General features: G+C 42.2%; 11 protein-coding genes and 2 non-coding genes across 13 annotated transcripts; 4 read left to right on the forward strand and 9 right to left on the reverse strand.

The window, feature by feature from the left end:
* Positions 1–1231: 1231 nt before the first annotated feature.
* On the forward strand, positions 1232–3199 carry PUMCH_000365 (uncharacterized protein; the record flags this gene model as incomplete). Its single annotated transcript, XM_063019457.1, has 1 exon — positions 1232–3199. The coding sequence occupies one exon, from the start codon at positions 1232–1234 to the stop codon at positions 3197–3199; it is 1968 nt and encodes a 655-aa protein (XP_062875527.1).
* A 141-nt stretch (positions 3200–3340) lies between these two features.
* On the reverse strand, positions 3341–5035 carry PUMCH_000366 (uncharacterized protein; the record flags this gene model as incomplete). The annotated part of the gene is made up of 1 exon (XM_063019458.1): positions 3341–5035. One exon carries the CDS (start codon positions 5033–5035, stop codon positions 3341–3343), a length of 1695 nt encoding a protein of 564 aa, XP_062875528.1.
* A 1307-nt stretch (positions 5036–6342) lies between these two features.
* PUMCH_000367 (uncharacterized protein) lies at positions 6343–6630 on the forward strand (the record flags this gene model as incomplete). Its single annotated transcript, XM_063019459.1, has 1 exon — positions 6343–6630. One exon carries the CDS (start codon positions 6343–6345, stop codon positions 6628–6630), a length of 288 nt encoding a protein of 95 aa, XP_062875529.1.
* Positions 6631–6709: 79 nt separating this feature from the next.
* Positions 6710–7459, reverse strand: PUMCH_000368 (uncharacterized protein; the record flags this gene model as incomplete). Its single annotated transcript, XM_063019460.1, has 1 exon — positions 6710–7459. The coding sequence occupies one exon, from the start codon at positions 7457–7459 to the stop codon at positions 6710–6712; it is 750 nt and encodes a 249-aa protein (XP_062875530.1).
* Positions 7460–7735: 276 nt separating this feature from the next.
* PUMCH_000369 (uncharacterized protein) lies at positions 7736–8731 on the reverse strand (the record flags this gene model as incomplete). Its single annotated transcript, XM_063019461.1, has 1 exon — positions 7736–8731. The coding sequence occupies one exon, from the start codon at positions 8729–8731 to the stop codon at positions 7736–7738; it is 996 nt and encodes a 331-aa protein (XP_062875531.1).
* A 198-nt stretch (positions 8732–8929) lies between these two features.
* PUMCH_000370 (uncharacterized protein) lies at positions 8930–10924 on the reverse strand (the record flags this gene model as incomplete). The annotated part of the gene is made up of 1 exon (XM_063019462.1): positions 8930–10924. The coding sequence occupies one exon, from the start codon at positions 10922–10924 to the stop codon at positions 8930–8932; it is 1995 nt and encodes a 664-aa protein (XP_062875532.1).
* A 112-nt stretch (positions 10925–11036) lies between these two features.
* PUMCH_000371 (uncharacterized protein) lies at positions 11037–12767 on the reverse strand (the record flags this gene model as incomplete). Its single annotated transcript, XM_063019463.1, has 1 exon — positions 11037–12767. The coding sequence occupies one exon, from the start codon at positions 12765–12767 to the stop codon at positions 11037–11039; it is 1731 nt and encodes a 576-aa protein (XP_062875533.1).
* Positions 12768–12854: 87 nt separating this feature from the next.
* Positions 12855–15323, reverse strand: PUMCH_000372 (uncharacterized protein; the record flags this gene model as incomplete). Its single annotated transcript, XM_063019464.1, has 1 exon — positions 12855–15323. The coding sequence occupies one exon, from the start codon at positions 15321–15323 to the stop codon at positions 12855–12857; it is 2469 nt and encodes an 822-aa protein (XP_062875534.1).
* A 491-nt stretch (positions 15324–15814) lies between these two features.
* PUMCH_000373 (uncharacterized protein) lies at positions 15815–17896 on the reverse strand (the record flags this gene model as incomplete). Its single annotated transcript, XM_063019465.1, has 1 exon — positions 15815–17896. One exon carries the CDS (start codon positions 17894–17896, stop codon positions 15815–15817), a length of 2082 nt encoding a protein of 693 aa, XP_062875535.1.
* Positions 17897–18769: 873 nt separating this feature from the next.
* PUMCH_000374 (uncharacterized protein) lies at positions 18770–19270 on the forward strand (the record flags this gene model as incomplete). Its single annotated transcript, XM_063019466.1, has 1 exon — positions 18770–19270. The coding sequence occupies one exon, from the start codon at positions 18770–18772 to the stop codon at positions 19268–19270; it is 501 nt and encodes a 166-aa protein (XP_062875536.1).
* Positions 19271–19864: 594 nt separating this feature from the next.
* Positions 19865–20839, forward strand: PUMCH_000375 (uncharacterized protein; the record flags this gene model as incomplete). Its single annotated transcript, XM_063019467.1, has 1 exon — positions 19865–20839. The coding sequence occupies one exon, from the start codon at positions 19865–19867 to the stop codon at positions 20837–20839; it is 975 nt and encodes a 324-aa protein (XP_062875537.1).
* Positions 20840–20847: 8 nt separating this feature from the next.
* Positions 20848–20920, reverse strand: PUMCH_000376. The gene has a single exon. It is a non-coding gene; the product is annotated as a tRNA-Thr (tRNA).
* Positions 20921–20923: 3 nt separating this feature from the next.
* Positions 20924–20997, reverse strand: PUMCH_000377. The gene has a single exon. It is a non-coding gene; the product is annotated as a tRNA-Asn (tRNA).
* Positions 20998–21503: the final 506 nt, after the last annotated feature.

The following is a 21503-nucleotide window of genomic DNA, read 5'->3' on the forward strand; positions in this document are numbered from 1 at the left end:
GAGACAAAGCACCACTAAAAACACATCCAATGACAATCCTCCTACCTCAACTCTTCAGCCTCACCGGATATATGGCAGGGCTATGACCTAGCAACTCAGACCACCCCACACTACTCAAATCGATAGGAACGAAACCACCAGAATGCCGCGACAGCATGCACTACTTAGAATGTGATAAGGTTTTGACAGGTCAAGAACTATCTGACATACATGCCACAGCTGGGGGCCTCTATGTACCCCGTCCTGCCCCCTCTCAAATATGCCGAGGCAGGGGAATTGATTCTCCACCGTTGAGAGAACAGCCTGTAAATCTTACCCCATTCGGCGGTCAGTCTTCTTAAGCATCAGAAAGGGCAATGAAGGCACTGTATTGGAACTCCGAGTGGAAAGGACTGCAGAGGATGTTCTCATGGAGGCCTTTTGCAAGTGCGAAAGCCGCACCCGCCTTCGGTTGTATCTTTTACAACTATGTGTCTTATCTATCTGAACAGTCGCACGGCAATAGTGCTGAACTGATGTTTCAAATTTCGGAAGGTAGCAAAGGCTCTGCGTTGCGTATCGCGCCTGCCCGATAGAGCAAAAGCTTCTTCTGCGTAGACTTTCTGGGTTGATAAGGTAGGGCGTGCATAGATGCTGTCGTCACCAGATGCACATCCGTTCTTGAGAGCGAGATTGAGTCTATGTGGGAGCTCCGCCGAAGCGAGGTGACTTTCATGGACATGTTATGGAACAGTTAGCCTTTTTGCACTCAGAGGATGGTTGCGCTCAAGAAATTATTTGTATTATTTTTCTTAGCATCGTTCCGCGTAGTATCTCTGACCGATGGATTGAGCCCCTCTGTGTGCATACAGTTTGATAAGCGAGATATATCTATGAAAGTTCCTTCAGATCGCATAGGCGTGAGCGAATTACAGTGGTAAGGGCAAAAACTGGAATCTACAAAACGACTAAAACTGTGCGACACTCAGTCTCGCTTATCTATGCATTTAGGATTGGCAAAATTGCCTAGGCAATATCTCCGTAGCACCTCACCTTTGAACTAAGTTCAAATAAGCTACTCCACATGTGCAGCATCTCTATTAGGCTTGGCCAAATCGACATCAGCAAAGATGACAGTGGCTTAATGGCGATTTGAGAAAACAAAAAAAAAAAAAAAACTCGGACCCCACACTCGATCTCATTTTTTTCCTTTTTTGCCCTTCTCGCCCTGTTCTGAAAGCCTTAGACAGTTATGAAACGCCTCTTGTCCTACGATACTGCAAGATGCATACAGGAACGCGGCGATTTTGCACCCACTTCCCTGCACTCCATGCACTGGCTGTCACTCTTATCAGCGCTTGGTCCCAGATGCCGTTTTCTTTTGATCTTATATAAGGTCAGGTCAATCGCCGGATGCTGGCCTGCTTTCTTCTTTGTTTGTCTCTACACATACTTTTACACAATGCCTGAGAAGGAACTTAATTACATCACCTCGCGTGAGCAGGCCTCCAACGAGAAGGATGGTGGAGTCTACATCGATGCCTTCGACGCTCAGGATACTAAGGAGCCAATGACCAGATGGGAATCGTTCAAGGATGGTTTCCGTAGATTTGACGAGAAGGACTTGGGTCTCGACCCTAACTTGTCGGAGGTCGAGAGAGCTGCTATCATTACTGCTAACTCTCCTTTGTCCAGATCCTTGAAGTCCAGACACTTGCAAATGATTGCCATTGGTGGTGCCATTGGTACTGGTTTGTTTATTGGTTCTGGTAAGGTGTTGAGACAAGGTGGTCCCGCCTCCGTCTTAATTGCCTACTCGTTGATTGGAAGTATGATCTTCTCTACTGTGCATGCTTTGGGTGAGTTGGCTATCACTTTCCCTGTTTCCGGTGCCTTCGTCACTTACAACACTAGATTCATTGACCCATCTTGGGGTTTCGCCATGGCTTGGAACTACGCCTTGCAATGGTTGGTCGTTTTGCCTTTGGAATTGGTCGCTGCTGCTATCACCGTCCAATTCTGGGACACGAAAACAAATCCAGCTGCCTACTGTGCCATCTTCTATGTTCTTATTATTGTCATTAACTTCTTCGGTGTTAAAGGTTACGGTGAAGCCGAATTCGTCTTCTCCCTCATTAAGGTTGTTGCCGTCATTGGTTTTATCATCTTGAGTATCGTTTTGGTTTGTGGTGGTGGTCCAAAGGGTGGATACATCGGTGGTAAATACTGGCACAACCCTGGTGCTTTTAACAACGGTTTCAAGGGTCTTTGTTCTGTCTTTGTCACTGCTGCTTTCGCTTTTGCTGGTACTGAGTTGGTCGGTTTGGCTGCTGCTGAGTCCGCTAACCCAAGAAAGTCTATGCCAAAGGCTATCAAGCAAGTCTTCTGGAGAATTACTTTGTTCTACATCGTCTCTTTGATTTTGGTTGGTTTGCTTGTTCCTTACAACAACCCTGAATTAGCCAAGGGAGACGGTACCGCTCGTTACTCTCCTTTCGTCATCGCTATTCAAAACGCTGGAATCGGTGGTTTGCCATCTGTCATGAATGTCGTCATTATGATCGCAGTTTTGTCTGTTGGTAACTCTTCCGTTTTCGGCTCTTCTAGAACATTGGCTGCTTTGGCCGCAGCTGGTCAAGCTCCAAAGATTTTCAACTACATTGACAAGAAGGGTAGACCATTGTTTGGTATCATTCTTCAAGCTCTCTTTGGTTTGATCTGTTTCGTCTCTGCCTCTGGCAAACAAGGTGAAGCTTTCAACTGGATGTTGGCTATCTCTGGTTTGTCGTCTCTTTTCACTTGGGGCTCCATCTGTTTCTGCCATATCAGATTCAGACGCGCTTTGAAAGTTCAAGGTAGAGGCACTGATGAGCTTGCCTTCAAGTCTCAAGCTGGTGTCATTGGTTCTTACTACGGTGTCATCTTGAACATTTTGGTCATCATTGCTCAATTCTGGGTCGCATTATTCCCTATTGGAGGTAAGCCCGATGCCAGTGACTTTTTCTCTGCATTCTTGTCCTTCCCTGTCGTTATGGCATTTTACATTGGTCACAAGATTTGGAGAAAAAACTGGAAGTTCTACATTAGAGCCAAGGACATTGACATTGACACCGGTAGAAGAGAGTTGGACTTGGACCTTTTGAAGCAAGAGCTTGCAGAGGAGAAAGCTATTCTTGCCGCCAAGCCATTCTACTACAGAGCTTGGGCTTTCTTGTGCTAAATCACAATTCGCCCCTTTTCAATTCCTTCAGTTGAATACAACTTGTATTTTATTTAAATCTTGAATATTTTAATTCATCCTTACCTGTGATTTCATAATGTAAGTCGTAATTTGATCTATAAAGTCTATGAAGATAATGAATTAATACACAACGCCGAGGATTCTTCTCCAAAGCGGCCTTGGATCATTTTTTTCGGCCATCATATCTGGATCTGGTACTAAACGGCCTGTCTCTAGGTCAACCTCCGTTGCTGGGATAATCAATCTTAAGTCTCTCTTCCAAACCTTGTAGAATATGTAAGTGGCCACAATGACGGGAAGGCCGAGAACTTGTTGAAAGAAATTGCTAGCCGTTGCTTTTTCTCCGATTGGAGAAATGGCCAACCAGAACGTGGCTACAATAACGAGGAAACAGAGGATAAAAGAGTACCATGATCCAATTCTGCCGGTCGATGCAACGAAGGCTAATTCATCAAGCGATCTATTTTGAGCTTTCATTGCAGAACGGAATCTTAAATGAGCAATGTTGATCGACATCCAAGTGAATATAGATGAAAGACCAGAAATGGCAAGTAACCAAGCAAAAGCCTCAGCTTGAGCATCAGATGCAACAACGAAAGAGATGAGGCCAAAAAGGTTTGCAAAAACAAGTGCAAATAATGGTCTTCCTTTTCTGTCAATGTAGCCAGTCCATTTAGGAGCCATCCCTTGCTCTGCAAGAGAATTGAGGGACCTGGAACAGGCGTACACAGAGATATTACCCACTGAGAGCACGGAGATAAGAATGACAGCATTGAAGATACTAGGTAAGACCTTCACACCTCCATTGACAATAGCAAGAACAAAAGGCGATGCACTGGCATCAGCCGAATTGGCGCTGAGAAGACGGGGGTCATTTGAGGGAACCAAGGTTGCAATGAGGACAATTGTGCCAAAATAAAAAATCGCAATTCTGAAGAATACGGCCTTAATGGCTTTAGGAACTGCTCTTCCTGGATCATCGGCCTCGGCAGCGCTCAAACTCACTAACTCTGTGCCACCAAAAGAAAAGGCAGCCATAATGAAGACAGAAGCAACACCCTTGAAACCATTGGCAAAAGGACCTGGGTTTCTCCAATACATGCCTCCCACAAATTGATGATTTGGACCGCCACCGCAAATGAGAACAATCCCTAAAATAATGAATCCGGTCACTGCGACAACTTTAATGAGACAGAAAATAAACTCGGCTTCACCAAACCACTTCACACCTGTCATAGTCACAACAAAAATGAAGCACCAGAAAATAGCCACGAAAATGACCGGATTGAGTGATTGGTTCCAGTACTTGATAGAGATCGAAGCTGCCACCAATTCAAGTGGTAGAAGGACAAGAAATTGCATAAAGTAGTTCCAACCGACTGCGAAACCAATCGAAGGCTCAATGAATCTGGTGGCATAAACATTAAATCCACCACTGACTGGGTAAGCTGTGCTAAGTTCACCAAGTCCTTGCATAGTAGTGTAAACGAAGGTAGCTGTAACAGCCCATGCAATGACAATACCAGCAGGTCCTCCGGCCCCTAGTGCGGAACCTGTTCCAACGAACAAACCAGTGCCAATTGATCCACCGACAGCGATCATTTGCAAATGTCTCTGCTTCAAACCCTTAGAAAGTTTTGAGTTCGAGGTATTGATGTTTGCCTTTTCCACCAGATCTAGGTCCTCGTAAGTTACCTTATCTTCTATGGCAGGCTTAAATGAATCCTTGAATGATTGCCATTTAGAAACCGATTCAGGAACGCTCATGTCTTGCGACAAGAACGACAGACTGTTCTTTGCTGATGAACTTGACATTGGGTTTAAATGATGTGAGACTGGATAATGATTCGAATTGATGTGTTAAAGAATGAAATGATATGAATGCAGTTTGATATGAAGATTTGAATGCAATTATGAATATGAGAAAAAAATGTGATAAGAAGAAATCAGGCTGCAGTTGCTAACTATAAAGGGTCGATTTGAAGAGTTTAACTCCATCTTATCCTGCACACCATATAACAGGTGATGCAGCCCTCTCTTTCTCTTGCCGTAAATGACATAAATTACGAAAGGTGAAAAGTTTCATCGGCTCAAAAATTTCCACTGAAGTATACGATTAAATAATGTGGCATTGACTGTGATTTTTTCTAGATTTTTTCAGTGTCAATACAATGCGGACCGACTATTCATGAGTCCATCGTTTAACTTTAGACGCCGGAATCGAAATAGACCTGCACTTAACCGACCAAAAACGTCTTTGTGCACTTCAATACCCGTTTTCCAACGGTGATGGAGGAATGACGACGCATCGGAAAAAAAAAAGAAAAGTGAGTTCGGGAGACCACCTATCTTGGTTACCTCACTTACAAAAAAGCTCGGAAACTGTGAATTTGTTATTTTATTGTTTGAGTTCGCCCCGTCATTATGGCCTAAGGTGACAGCCAAGGCGTGCGCGATGGCTCAAGGCAATTCTCAAAAGCCGTAGAACAATGACCTGACTCAGCTTCTAAGTAGTAGCACCCCTGACTCATACTTGAAATATGCCGTTGCCTTCTAGAAAGGAGCGGAATCCATAAGCGCGTTTACACAAAGTCAAGCTGTAAACCTAGGCTACCGGTAACTAATAGCGATCATAATCATTATTTTTCCGATCAATTAATTAGTTTGACTTGGTTGTAATTTGTAGTGTCGCGGTTAATGCTACCAGATGCTCGTCAGCGATCGGCAAAAGTGGTGCGCCATCCGGCTATTCTGATCTCCGGACCAATTTGACGGAATGCACAATCGTCACTTTGTTTCTAATGTTCAACTTATTCAATCAAGTAGATCTCTTGTTGACAGATCGAATTTGGAAAAATCCACAAATGGTTTTCTGAAAACAAGCTCGATGACTTCATTCAGGGACTGATTACCCATTTTAATTTTTTTTTTCGTTGTTTTTTGTGATATAATTTGCTTTGCACTTGTGTTTTGGCGGCTTCTTAACCTTGGATCAGTCTCTCTCATCACTACTCTCCACACGTGATCACGTACATTTTAAGTTTCACATATTCAATCAATACTATGTCCGCTTTACGAGAGTATATAGGTAGTATGTATCAATTGCGTTTCCGTGATAAAACATGGCCTTATGGCTTGTACTAACAATAGAAAAAATACGAGTTACTACCACAGATGCTCGTCTCTTTGAGGGCACTCTCATAAGTTATGATCACTCAACAAACATGATTCTAGGTGATACAATCGAGCGTGTGATCTACCCAGATGACGAGAATCAAATGCTACTGTTAGGAGTCTACCTACTTCGTGGCGGAACTGTTGTTTGTGCTGGGGAAGTCGACGAAAGTGAACACGTTGATTGGATGAAAGTCAAAGGACAAGAACTAAAAGGCACAAAAAACCCGCTCTAGCACTTATGCTCTACAAACACTCGACTCTAAAACTGCTCATTGATTCATCAATCTTAATGGATACACTGATGCTGTGCACTTACTCCTTTACCAAAGGGATTCCATTTTGGTGCATCTTAAGCGCCAACTCTAAAAGGTAATCGATGGCTTCATTGTAAACTTTTGCCTTCCATACTGTTTCGCCCCAAACATAAATACCATGACGACGAACCAATACGGCAGTTGCTCCAGGATACTTTCTAATGGCCTCCTGGAGTGAGTCGGTCAAATCCTCTTCGTGCGGCGTATTCTCAATGATCGGAAGAACCATTGTGTCATAAAATTGCATGCTTCCAACCTTCTCAACCTTTCCAGTTTTGTCATTCAATTCGAGCTGCGGAAGCGCCTTGATCTGTTCGATATGGCTCATACTGAACTCAACTTTGTCCTCCCAAATCAAGGTGGCCATCACTGCATTTTGCGAATGAGTATGAATACATGCACCTGCATCTCTCATGTTGTAGCAACTCAAAAACAAGGGCGTACATGCCAGCGGTTTGTATTTGAAATTGGCAGCTAGATCCTTTGATAAGGGAAGGGAGTTCTCATCATTGGGAGTTTTGATAATAGTTCCCGGCAATTCAGCAACAAACATTTCGCCAGGCTGAAGACGCTCCTTTTGGATTCCTGAAGGCGCAATGTATACGATATTAGGGTTTTCTCCATCAACGTCCCTAATTGAAATTCCTCCTCCGGTTCCAGTCACCCAACCATTATCGTAGAATAGTCTACACAATTCACAAATGAGGCTAGCAGGGTGGTTTTGGTGGAATTCTTCGGATCCAGACATGTTGATCTTCAATTGTTGCACACAATTCCAATCAATCTTTGAAACACATGGGATTCAAGCTGCCTGGTGCACGGATGCAAAACTGTGGAGTCTGCAAATTGGACCTTTCGATAAGAATAAAATAAAAAAGTATTTCCTTTCGAAGGTCGTAAATTATTATTGAATTATTGAAACAATTATTGCAACTCAACATTGTTTCTCTATAATCGGCTCTTCTTTACTAACATTTTTCACTGGAGTCTGTGGTGTAAGCCATGGTCAAAACCTTTTCAATGATTAAATAATTGACGATTTTTTGTAAAGTTTGAGCTTAGAAGCCACTGACTTTGGCAAGCACAATACCGGATCTACCTCTTCCAAGCTATACTTGTCTGCGGAAGCTAACGCCAATCCGCAGATTGAGAAGCATGTATGATACACATCGGTTTGATTACCTGGTCGGTCAGCAAACCCACCATCTTCAAGATCCTGGCATCCTAAAATGAAGCTTTCCAACTTCTCTGTATTTATCCAATGAGCCTTATTTAAAGCCACTAAGCTCAGGAGCACCCACCAACTGTAGCACAGATCTGGTAACTTTTCCGGACGACCATTAAAGCCCCCCAGAGGTAATACTTGTCTCTCTGATAGCCAAGAGGCTGTCATATCAGACAGACTTGATAGCGAATCGCACAATGCAAGAGCACCAACACATGTGTAGACTTGAGCAGCATGCGATTCGGCTACGGGAAACATTCCAAACCCACCGTCAAAGTTCTGACAATCCATTATGAAATTTTGAGATGATTCAGCAATTTCTGTGGTCATTCTCTGCAAGATAGTGAGTACATAGACAGCCACAAAGACGAATCTGGTGTCAATCTCACCGAACCGATCGCCAGTAAAGGATCCGTCATCCAATCGCAAACTCAACACAAATTCGGCGGTCTGCGCCTTCTGCGATTCATCCAAAGCGTTCAATCTGTCATAAATGAGTAAGATTTGAAGTCCTGATAAAGTGGTGAGTATATGTGCATCATGCCCTGGATAGGCTGCAAATCCGCCTGTAGTTGCATCGTAACATGACAAAACAAAAGAAACGACTTCTTCTTCCGGGAGGCTTTCCTTCGAGTTCATTGTGGCTAGGGCCATAACACCCCAGTAAAGGCCATTGAGTCTCAAATGTTCCAGAAGCCAATACTCATATGTTTCTTTGGTGACTTTTGAATCTAGGTTTTGTATATATTTGATATGAAGCTGCTTTTCAAAGGATGTAGTGTGATCGTTAGACATGACGCTTATGACAAGTTTGATAGGAACAAGGGATACTCCACACAAAGTGACAATGCATCATTGAGATATACGCACAAATACAGAAGAAATTTTTCTACAAACTGTAAGGCTAAAACTGAATAAATTATATGATTATATTAAATCTATCAAAAAGTATGCATGTTCTATGGCAATTACGAGGGGTAATTGAGATTAAGCCTAGAAGTATAGTTCTTTATAGGTGTACTTCTTGGAGCTTGGACAGTATTCCGCATAATTAAACTTTTTAGAGTTTTGATTGCTGATCAAATTTCCAAGATTTGACACCTTGCAGCCATTGTAAGTGACTTCGAAGCTCTCGAAGTTAGCATCAAAAAGAGCGATTGTTGTAGGTAACGGTTCAATCCTGGTAACGTGTTGAAAATTGGGGTCGGTGACCCTAAGATTCTTTAGGAAAGGTTGAATAGTTCCTTGATCAAGTAATGTTTTCACGAGCTTACGCGCCTGTTTTGTTTTGGGAGGTAAATGAACCTCTTCGCTAACAATATTTTCGACTTTTTTATCTTCACCCTTAGATTGCAATTCTAATTCGAGTTCCCCAATTTCGAGATCATGCTCGAAAATGATGTCATTTCTTTTGAATTTGTTCATCAAATCGTCACGAAAGAATACTATCTCCTGAGAAATGTAGTTGATCCTCATGGGGTTCCATCCAGATATCAAATGACCCTTGGGTAAAAGTCTTTCCAATCTTGTAAGAAAAACTTTGGGAATTGGGGCTTGAGGTAAAAGTGATGAGCTTGACTTTCCTAAAGAAAACGTGGACTGTGATGGATCATTCACCCCTGGAATAAGAAGAAGTTTGCAATGTTTTACTATTAGTGGGTATTTTGATAGCGTAGCAGCAAATGTGTCAAAATTGCTTTTGTAATCCTCAGAAGTTGACGACTGAGATGCGGATCTCTGTGTGGCACATAAGGGTTTGGACACAAATGACCCACTCAAGACTAAAACTGTATGGGCAATGGATTCATTGGCATCTTGTTCTTCTTCGAAACGGCCCTCAAGTCTAGCGAGAAACTTGTCTAGACCAAATTGTATCTTCGGGTCATCAAGATGCACATTGGCACCTAATATAATTAGTTTGTGACCCACTAGCGTCTTCTCGAGAGCCGAAAGTTTTTTTTGTAACGATTTGTCAATCTTTACTAATCCAGAAGCTTTCGAATTAGAATCCTTGTGCATTCCCATGAAATCCAAGTGGCCGTACGCGTCCAAGCTTTGGTCTCTCCTCTCTGCTGGAGGGTGGCCAATGTTTGAAACATAGAAGCAGCCGCTTATAACGGAAGCATCATTTTTCATGGAACCACCAGAGGCCGAGTAGATACCTTCCACTATTAAAAACATTCCGGGCGCGTAAAACGACCCTTCTGCCTTGTGTGCTTTGGTAATATTTAGCTCAATGAAGTCAGAGCAGTCCTCAAGAATAAAGTCTCCATTTGCATTTGTTGATAGCAAACCCATCAATATAAATCTGCCACCATCTCTTCCCAACACATTTTTTATAAGAGTTATCTCATAGTTCGAGAATGAACCGTTCATGTTCGTGCTTAAGGCTGCAATACTTGAGAGGGAATTTTTTTTGAAATTGTCATCGCGAGACACTCTATCCATGATAAGGTGATACCTCTGATTGTAAAAGTCAATGTTGGCTTGCATGGACGCGTGTAGCTTGCGTCCTGTGGCATCACGGGCTGAAAACTGTTTTCGTAGTTTGTCGAACACAAACTTGGGCTGTACATCAGGTGAAACAAACAGAAAAAAGTCACTCCAATCTAGTTCCTCTTTGCTAGCTAATGTTACATCAGGTAAATCATCTTCAATTGTGTCGTTTCGAGTTGCCTTTACGCTATCAAGAGTCCCATTGCGGTTACTTGAGTCTTTGGTGAGCTCTTTTATAACCTGTGTGAGGCCGGGCCCATCAACAAATAGGCCACGGTCTTGTTGCTTCCAAGCTTTTGCTACATCCTCTAGAAACTGTTGGGACTTAGCGTCTCTCCACGCAGCACCAAAGCGTTGACTGATAGTTTCCGTTAAAACCACAAGTGCGTCTGACTGAATATTGAGACCATGCTTTTTTGATATGATACGGTATGCAATTGGACGAATATTTGACGGTTGAAGACGAACCGGTAAAAGTGTCGGGCCTGCCATTACTTTCTGGTGTTCGTTGGAAGCCTTGTGAGTGGTGTTTAGGGTAACGCGGAAGATGAAACTTCTCTATGGAAGTCCTATGACGCGTGTAAATAGAGAATGTGCCAATATTTCAAGTTTCAAACAAATTGACTTCTTTTTTGTATCCACTTTTCACTTCCAAAATTTTTAAACTTCTCAACAAATTGTTTATGTCTTTCTGGAGATTTAGAAGTTGGCTCTGAGTGACAAATAGGTGAATATTTCTGACGAATGCACATAAGCTCTCAGCCAAATTCTCTGGGGTGGATATAATCAGCTCCAATTTGGAGAGGAGTTTAAAATTCTCTTTGACGTGATCTTTCAATTTCTGTGATTTTTGGTGGTTTATTTTTTGGATCCCACTGAAACAAGTCTCAATTCTGTTAAGAGTTTTTTGGTCAAAATCAAAGAACCGACATGTACCAAATGTATTCTGAAGAAGATTCAAATCACAATCAGCCAAGAATTCTTGACATCTCTGTACTTTGTCATATGTCTCTGTAATAAACTCAGCCATTTTTCGGCTACTCACATCATAACTTTTGGTGATGGGAGAATCTTCAGACAAAAGACAGGCCAAAATTCTCAGAGGTTTTAGTTGACTGCTAGATTCAGTTGCTTCTATGAGGTTCAATAAGTTTTTCCCATATTCCGTATTCAATCTTCTTGAGGCTGCAACAAATTCAAATTCCTTTGTTAGAACCGACGCATTTTGGCTGCTTTCCTTTTTTATTGTTTCGAGTGTGATTTGCAACAACCTAAAAGAGTTTTCAGATGATTCTTGACTGTGCTCAAGTTTTCGCTCTCTTCTGTCTAGTTCAGCCTGCTTTTCTTCAATCTCTCTCAAAATGGCTCTATGCTTCGACTCGGTTTCATGTTTTGAGGTGAGGAAGACCTCATTTTCTTTGAAAAGTTTGCTCTCAATTGTTTTCAAATCATTATCTGTCATTGTACCGTATTTTTTTGCAGTCTTCGTGGTTAGATCTCGTATCGCTTCGGTAGCTTTATCTAACTCGTTCCTGAAGTCCAATTTCATTTGCAGTGCTTGCTTCTCAAATGATGCCTTCAATTCCAGAGCTTTCTTTTTCTCGTCTTGTAGTTCAGCAATGAGTGCTTTTACCGACTCCGCCTGGGTTTTCGTCTTTTGCTGCTCTTTTGCTTGTTTTATAGAATCCTCGACTAGATCGACATCTTGCACAGTCCTCCTCGTACCCTTTAATTCAAGAAGGCTTTCAATATCAACATATGAGTTTCCTCGGTCATGACTACTCGGCGCTAACGTGGTGGCCAGCGACCCTTGCAACCTCGTATCCTGGGTTCTTGCTCCAAGAGTCTTTGCAAATTGCCACAAGCCATGTAGAACACCTTTATGATTTTTGTTCTGTGTCTTAACAGGCTCTTTAGTTATTCTGTATTTTCGTGGTTTTCTGGGATCATTGAGGTCGAATGTGGGATACTTCCCGGCGGTTCCGGTATTCCTCCCGAAACTACGAAGTGATTTGATTGGCGACCTGAATGTGCCGGGCATTTTTGAGGTGCTTCTTCTCGCCAGAAGTCTGTTAGATTCGTAAAATCGCCTTTGTGGTGTGCTATACATGTAGTTCTGGTGAAATTCGGACCTTAGTTCTGACCTCTGCGGACTTCCATCTCTTTTCGAGCCTCCGACCTGCGAATTATGCGTCCACAAATTACCAGAACTCTGTTTATGCTCGGCATATTTCCTCGCTAATGTCAGGTTGAGTGCCATGAAAGTATTGTCAAGTGTTGTAGGCCTGCACGTCTCGAAACAAAAACAATCGATATGTGGAGAAGCGCGATGCATCACTGCACCTTATCCACCCAAGTGATTTCGTATGAAATTGAACAAGATGAACATAGATATGAATTGGAACTAGATAAACATTGATTTCTATATTTTCGCAGGCTCCAAAGCTGAAGTACCGATTTCGATTTCTCCAACAAGCTCGATTTTCCTACTCGAACTTGCTACATAGACCTTGTAGGTACCTGTCTGGATGATCCATTGTTGCGTTTGTGTGTCCCAAATACTCAAATCGCGATGCAAAAGCTTGAATTTCACTATTGCAGACTGCTTTGGTTCCAAGTAAACCTTTTCGAAGCCGCGAAGGACCTTTGGTGGCGATTGGACTATCTTATTTGGAAATTCTAGGTACAACTGCGAAACATATGCGCCAGGAAGTGCACCATCGTTGGCTACAGCTGCAGTGACTTCATAGATTTCCTCCCATAGGGCTGGATTGCCCCCAAGTCCACCGCCGGAGACCGGAGGAGTTCTTTTGTGCTGTTTGTTATATCCTTTTGGATAAGGATAAGTCTCATCATCTTCCAATAGTTGGACCTTTTCATCAAAGAGATACGGGTAAATTACCCCCGGAGAAGCTTGGAACTGGCCATATGGAAAAAGAGCATCTTCGGGGTCACAAATATCATCTTGAACTGCAGAGTTTAAAGGAATGTAATCTTTTGGTCTGGGAAGGAATTCAGTTGGCGGAGAGATTTCCCGAATTTTCAAATTGAAGACCAGAAATTCTGTGTAGGAGAGGCCGAACCCAAATGGATACCTGGGTCGTATAGTGTGCTTGTCGAAGAAACGATAATCCAAATAGATACCGCGGTCAAATATATCTTGTGGTATGAACCCTTGTGTGAGATCTTCTACCAAGGGTACATAGTGCTGCGATTTTTTGGCGATGGTAAATGGCAATCTACCTGAAGGATTTATTTCACCAAAGAGCACCTCAGCGATAGCCTGGCCAACATATTGACCAAGTGGCGCCGTTAAAAGCACTGCCACAACATTTTCGTGATCTATCCACTCCTCAAGATCTACCGGACCAACCGTGCTAATTACCACAACTGTGCGGCGACACCGGTTTGCGACATGTTTGATGAGCTCGTTGCCGTTATTCCATAAACTAACATTCTTGCGGTCTCCATAGTTTCCATCAACCTCAATATATCCCTCGCCTGAGTAGGAGCCAACCATGACAATTGACATATCCGCGTAGTCTGCTTGTTCTTCTGCGTGGAATACATCCCAGTCATCTGTGTTTGTATCTACTATTATTCCGCGTTTTGCCGCTCTTTCCTTGATAGCCTCGAAAGGTGTCACAACGAATGGATTGTTTACAGCAGCAGACCCCCATCCTGATGTCATCACTCCCGAAGTGCATTTCTGGTCTTTGCAATTGAATCCCCTTTTATCGGAGCTTTGAGCCAGACCGGCCACAAATAATCTTCTGAGACCATTATTTTTGTCAATTGGTAAATGATGTCCGTTGTTTTTTAAAAGGACTATAGCTTCTCGAGCTATACTCAATGAGACTGTGTCTGACATTTCAGTTTGAGCATCAATGTGCCAATTCTGCTGTGTGATAGGGCCAAAGTGTTGATATGGAAATTGCTGGCCAAATGTATGAGAGGTCCATGAGGAAAAATTTGGAAGGTCATTCTCAAGAGGTAGGTTCACTGTCTTGCTTGCAAAGAATGGTGCTAACACTCTGGCTGCCATATCGTTCAAGCGCTCCTGTGGAACAGTGTCATTGTAAACTGCGCGAGTCAAGGAGGGACCCCAGTAAGACCTCCCGCTAAGCCACTCGTCAAATATTTCGCCAGGCATGGACATGTCAAGTCCTGCAAGGGCAGATTCAACTCCAGAATGTTGAGCGCCCCAGTCAGAAACGACGAAGCCTTGGAACCCGAGCTCTTCCTTCAAGAGGTAATTGATGAGATAGGAGTTCTCACAAGCCTGAGTGTTATTGACTTGATTGAAGGAGCATATAATTCCTCCAACACCAGCGTGAATAGCATCAGCAAAGGGCCATAGGAATATTTCATGCATTGTTCGGTCACCAATATTTGAACTGATGGACTTCTGTAGTTTGTCCCATCCATTAACGTTCCATTCATTTACTTGTCTGAAATGCTCTTGTTCGTTTCCCACTAAATGCCTAGCCACAGCGACGATGCCTTCTTCTTGCAAGCCCTTGATCTGCTGTGCGCCTGCCACGCCTTGCAAGTATGGATCTGCTCCAAAACTTTCCCAATTTCTTCCACCTTGAGCCTTCAATCCAATTGGCCCAATCGTTGGTGCGAGGGCGATGTGTATGTTTTTATACTTGAACTCCCGTCCGAGTGCCTTTCCCTTTAGAAACATCAAGTCACGATTGAAAGTGCTTCCCGTAGCTAGACCGGACGGATAGTGCGAAACAAAATCAGCGTATCTTATTCCATTGGGTCCATCTTGTAAGCATAAACTCGGAATTCCAAGTCTGGGCACTGATCCGGTGTTCCCAACACAAGGACCAGACCCCCAGCCCGTGCCAGTTGTTAAATTCACTTTCTCTTGAATCGACATTCTTTCGACAATTTTTCGTGCGCGACCATAGGCGATTTGCCATACAGAGTCAATTCTACCTCCTAGTGCTGTTTGTTGTTAATACTAATCTAAAGCACTCTACGTTGAGATACATACGAGACGGGTAATGAGATGACAGTGAGTAGTAGTCCAGCACATGGTCATCTGAAACAAAAAATGAAGGGCTTTGCTCATGAAACCCTCGCTTTTGGTTGCCGCTGAGCCCTCGTCTGTTTAGCTCGTGGCTGGCTTCCTCGCGAGCTATGGCTGCTCGAAATTGAATTTCGCCAAAATCCAACAGAAATCCAATGAAAGGAAAAAGTATGAACAAAATCCAATACATCGTAACGCGATTTTTTGGCTTGAGGAAAGACTAGGTAGTTTGAAGAGAAACGTCATGGCGCCACGAAGAAATGAACAGAGTTGAAAATTCTTGGTAATGTTTTGAGGTCGTTTATTGTTCCCTAAAATCCAGCTGTAAAAATTAAAAGCTATTGAAAACCCTCTACCTGTACTTGAACTGCAGTTATCACACTCGGCGCTGGATTCTGTGTGGCCGGTGAGTCTAAGTCAATACGATGCATTGTTACTGAGCTTCTAAGAGTACTTTCTGAACCATTTCCAGTCATGTACAACATTGGGGACAGATATTGTCTAACCATTGGTGGCATCTTTCCTGTTGGATAATGTGGCTGATTACCCAAGTTCTGATTTGGAAGCAACGGTAATATTGTCTTGGGGAAGCTCTTGAGTGACGGGCTGGACTGAGCACTGTTGACCAGAGAAGTTGGCGTGAATACCTTTGGCGTCGTTTCCGCTGTTGAGGATGCTGTGGTCATCACACTACTCTGCTTACGGCTAGTAATGGTATTCTCGAGGTCTTGGATGTCGAGCTTTGTCAAAGACTCTAAGACATCACTTGTAGATGTAAGTCGGCTCGAAACACGTTGCCTTTCTGGTGTACGGGGTCTTAAGTTAAGTTCTTTAGAGATGGCCGGAGGAACAGCTACAGATTCCTGCTCTGATGCTTGCAGCTCCGAATCTTCTGGAGAATCCAAGTTCATAAATTTTCGGTAGTGTTTAAGGGACCCTTCTGGGTCTAAAAGCATCGCGCTTTCAAAATATCCTGGCCTGGAGTCGTCGATTTTGATCTCATTCTTTGGCCTGGCACCATTAAATAGGTTGAATAGTTCTGCTCTGTATGTTCTTGGAAGGCTGTTACTACTGATAAAGATGTTATTAAGTTCAGCTCCTGGCGAGGCAACCAATTGTATAAGCCCTCTTAATTGAGAGAGTGCACTCAATTTATTTCGCCTGAGATCAACACGTTGTACCGTTAAAAGATTTTGGATCCCATCAAGACTTTCAATCTTGTTATTGTTGAAATTAATTGTCGTGAGGTGTTTCAAGTTCAGAGGAAGCTTTTTCAAGTTAGTGATGTAATTGTCAGCAAGATTGATGTACTTGATGTTTCTTAAATGATGAAGACCATCAGGAATATCTTCAAGTAAATTTCCAGAAAGGTTCAATTTGACGAGATTGGTCAACGGCTCAAAGACATATGGCATGACAGAGCCGATAGAGCTCTCACTAACAGTTAGTTGTTTGAGGTACTGCCATTTTGCATCTGGTAATTTGTTACTAGACAGCTCATTCAAGATGTTTGAATGAATGTGTTTATCTTCTCTAGGGTTGTAGGAGCCGTCCCTCCATGAATTGCTCAGAAAGTGAGGAGTAGACATTGTCCTTTCCAGGCGCATCCGGGACTGCGAAGCCATGAGATTTTGAGCTTCGTTGACATCGGGACTGTTGCTGTATGGAAATTTGCGGCTTTGACGATTGCTGTTGAAAGAGGACCTGCCATTTTCATCATCAATTACCAACGAGAAAAGTATCTCTGCCAAATCTGAAACTTTGGTCTTGCGGACAATAAGTATGCGTAACTTTTCACTTAAAGTGTGCCACCCATAGACCTCATGAGGCTCATACTCAAAAAGCTCGAACACTTGAAGATTCTTGAACATTCGAAGAGGGAGTGATGTGTCACAGGGGTACTCTTCGTAACCGGCAATACTGTTGATCTTCGTATGAGGACTGAGCACTAAGCATGGAATCTTGGTGAAAGACGAATACAAATATTTCACATCTTTTTGAATGACTTTTGGATCTTTACTGAAGGAAAATGACATCCAATAAACAGACGCACTGGACACGATAGACTTAACAGAATTGATCGAAGTAATGGATTTGGCGTCACTTTCAAAGTGACGCTGGTTGCGAGCATTATTGGCCATGAATGAGATAAATGTCGGTTCATGATTTGGGGTATCCAACTTGATGTTGAGAGGTCCGGTGTCAACATCTAATGTAGAGTTAGCGATCCGCTCAGTGACATAGTAAAGATGATGAATCGTAAAGCTTGGCCGAAGCGGTTTTACCTTTGACAGTGTTCTCGTTTTGGAGAAGCACAAAAGACCATTCGCCAATGCCTCTTCATTTCTACGAATGTAGGTGGCGAGCCTTTGGACATAAACATCGCCCTCGATGGACGAGTCGTTTCCAAATGCACCCATGGTGATTCTTTAGGAGATTCTGGTGGTTGATGAGAAGTTTCGAAGAATCAATGAACTGAGAGGTCGATGTGTGTTATTGTTTTGGTGCCTGCATCGTTGGTAATCAGCCTTCCGAAAACGGAAAATCAACAAAAAAAGGGTTTAATCGCAAACCAAATTATTAAGAATGGATCCGCTCACTTTTTGTATTCTTGCTCAAGTTTTTTAAAATGAGGTTTTGATCTGAATTAAATTCGCATCGCTTGTACATCTCTGCTGTCGTTTGGTGGTCAAAGAATTTAGTGTGTCAATGTGCAGGTGAAATTTTGGAAGAAATGCTTGGTTTTTTCAATCAACAGACGTGTGGTCATATGAAGAAATGGAACCCTTGTATGAATTATGAGAAAGTTTACCCATGATCGAAACTTAGATTTAAAAGAAGAGCCCTTTAAAACCATGGTAGGTCAAATATATAAGAATTCATGAGTATCAATTTTGTTGAGTATAGACTCGCTTTTGTTCATTCTCATTCTGCTTCGATAGTACTTTCAGTAAACTCTAAACGTATTGAGCTTTAAGGTTCACAATGGGATCATCGATAAAATTCTCATTTGGTCTCTTGATCTTGCTGCAATGCCATAATTGTAAATCACAGCATGTTTTAAACTCCTTGATGTGATCCTTCTGTCAGTCACTCTTGTGCGTACCACCGAAGCATACGCAATACATTTCTCCTGTGAAACACGTCAACCAAATTTTTAGACCTTTGGTAATTTGCTTATTTATTTCATACCTGGATCCCGCGATTTGTTTCCCGCTAACTCTGATTTTCCTGTATTAGCCCTGTGTACAATCATACCTCCAACACATACCATTTCTATACTCCTCACCATCATGAATCTCCGAGAACAATTGACGCAATTGCTCACGTTAGCATATGTCTTCCTGTCGGCCTTTGTAGCATGGAAAGCCTTAGGATTAGTCACCAACTCCCATTCGCCGATTGTGGTTGTTTTGTCGGGGTCGATGTTACCTGCCTTCGACAGAGGTGATATCTTGCTTTTGTGGAACAGAGACCAGCAAGCTCGCGTCGGAGATATTGTTGTGTATGAAATTGCCGACAAAAGCATTCCTATTGTGCACAGAGTTCTTCGTGAGCATCATAGTACAGAAAAACAGCTTCTACTTACTAAGGGTGACAACAACATGCAAGATGATCTTCCACTTTATGCCAAGGGCCAGCTGTATCTTAACCAAAAAACGGATTTGGTTGGTACTGCCAAATTTTTCTTTCCTAAGCTTGGTTATGTGACGATCTTGCTTACTGAAAACCAGTATTTCAAGTTCGGTTTGTTGGGACTAATGGGAATTTCGGCGGTGTTGACAAGCGAGTAAAGCGCTTTTTCAAAGGATTCAACATGTCATTGTGTGAAATCAAGATTGTCTACATACCATAGATGAGGCTCATGCGCTAGGATAAGGCACAAAGGCTCATACAAGAAAGAAGAAACTGATAAACATATTGATCCATCTGGCCTGAATTCAAACGACCTCACGATTCATGTCTTTGTAGCGCAGGCCTTTTTTGTTGAATCATAGTCACATGAATAGCTAAGATTATACTCTTATGATGTGCACATGGGAAGCCTGTCCTCAACTAGGTTTTCTGGAAGGTTTTAGCCCAAAGAGTGTAGGAAATAGAAAGCATAATTTGATATCAAAAACTACAATTTTCATAAGGAGATGGCCGTTGAAAACCGAGCTGGTCTCTAATTTTTTTTGATTTTCTTCCTTTAAAAAAGAAATTGGTTGACACATTCACGTGAGGGCTCCGAATCGGACCATTCGGCATATGGCAGATCACAGGACCTGTCTCTTATCAGTATATCTCATCTAAGGTCGTTTAAGCCCTCGCCCCACCGCATTTGTTTTCTTTTTCCGATTATATATAAACTCCTCGCCCGGATACTTTCAAATTCTTGTACTAATATGTTCTTCACGGATCTACCAACAGATATACTATCACAGGTGTTTAGCCACTTACCAACTGAATCGTTGAAGTCATTTCTCCAATGCAGAGATACATATGTATGTGCATATCATCAAATCCAAACAACACTGTCAGTGGAAATTAAAATTGAATCCCCAGAATTCGATAATGATCATCACGACTTCGGTTTGTACGCTCCTATTCACGAGAGAAGGGACATTCTCTGTACTAATTTCAGAGAACTCACACCATCAGGAAATCTCAAAGTCCTACGCAAAAGCTCTCTGGTCTTGTTGCAAGCTGACTTTGGTAATAACTTCGAGTTTGCTGCACTTCTTCTCCTCTTAATCGACGTTTGGCGCAGATCTAATCATAAAGTACTAGAGCTACATTTGAAAGTGAGCACACAAAGCAGCTTACAAGCGTGTCTCGAGTACCTCACAAAATTCTCTGATCTTCTGAGTCTAACTTTGTCACTTAAATTAGAAATTTGCGAAGATCTATTCGCTGACTTCGCAAGTGTGGTCCATTGTTTCCAGCTCGAGTCAATTAATATCTTCATCACTAGCCCGATGGGCATGCAAAGAAAAAATGAAGTCAGGATTGAACTCAACAATTGTACTAGAAGATTTAAACTCAAATCGAGTCATAACCTTACGAGTTTACAAATCTCTGGCAGTGCACTAGAATGGCTCGAACTCGATCTGCCAATGACTTATGACACGATATTGAAATCAATGAACCTCACAGAATTTACTAGGTTGACAGACTTGAGACTCTTCAAAATTCAAAAAGCTCCGTACCACGGGCTTTGTGATTCATTTCCTAAAATCTCAAGCTTGAGGCGTCTCTACTTAGGGTTTGCAGAGAAACTTCATGGCATCGATTTTAATGATTTCTTCCACCACAACGGTAATTTAGAATACCTTTTCTTTGCAGACGAAAAAACTACCAGCAGTAAATACAAGAAATAAAAAAGAAATGCCTTCAGCCAGATTCGAACTGACGATCTCCTCATTACTAGTGAGGTGCCTTACCAACTTGGCCATAAAGGCAAACGACCCCGGTGAGGATCGAACTCACGATCTCAAGATTAACAGTCTTACGCCTTAACCAGCTTGGCCACGGAGTCATTTGATGTTTGTTGGAAAAATGACGTTTGCTATATAGCAACTTGTACACTTTTATTGTGAGGCTACTAGGCATCTCTATATTCCCTTGCGACTCAGCTCTTTTCTTGCTAAAATTGAACTACTATATATTGAATCCTTTCTGATGTCATTGCCTTATGAATCATCTGGAAGGCTGTGACCAGTGCTTTAATACGTGCTGATATATTAAATCCTATCATGAGAAACAACAGATGTGATTCTTTTTTTTTTTATCTCTTTTTTTTACGCGCTTCATTGTTTATTTTATGGTGTCTGTTTCAAAGTTGTGCGTTACTAGAGCATTCCCACCGGTTTTGCAATTCTCTGCAATGATCTACTGATTTGTGAAATTTTACGGGCGAGACGCAAACTTAATTTTAAAATTATCAAAATAAAAGACAAAAGATTTAAAGCGTGTTGAAGCGATGATGTAATTTAAATGGCAAATGAAGATTTCGCTACTCTCAGCAATAAATCTTGATGTATT

This window comes from Australozyma saopauloensis, chromosome 1 (genome assembly GCF_035610405.1).
Source record: "Australozyma saopauloensis chromosome 1, complete sequence".
Lineage (NCBI taxonomy): Eukaryota > Fungi > Ascomycota > Pichiomycetes > Serinales > Metschnikowiaceae > Australozyma > Australozyma saopauloensis.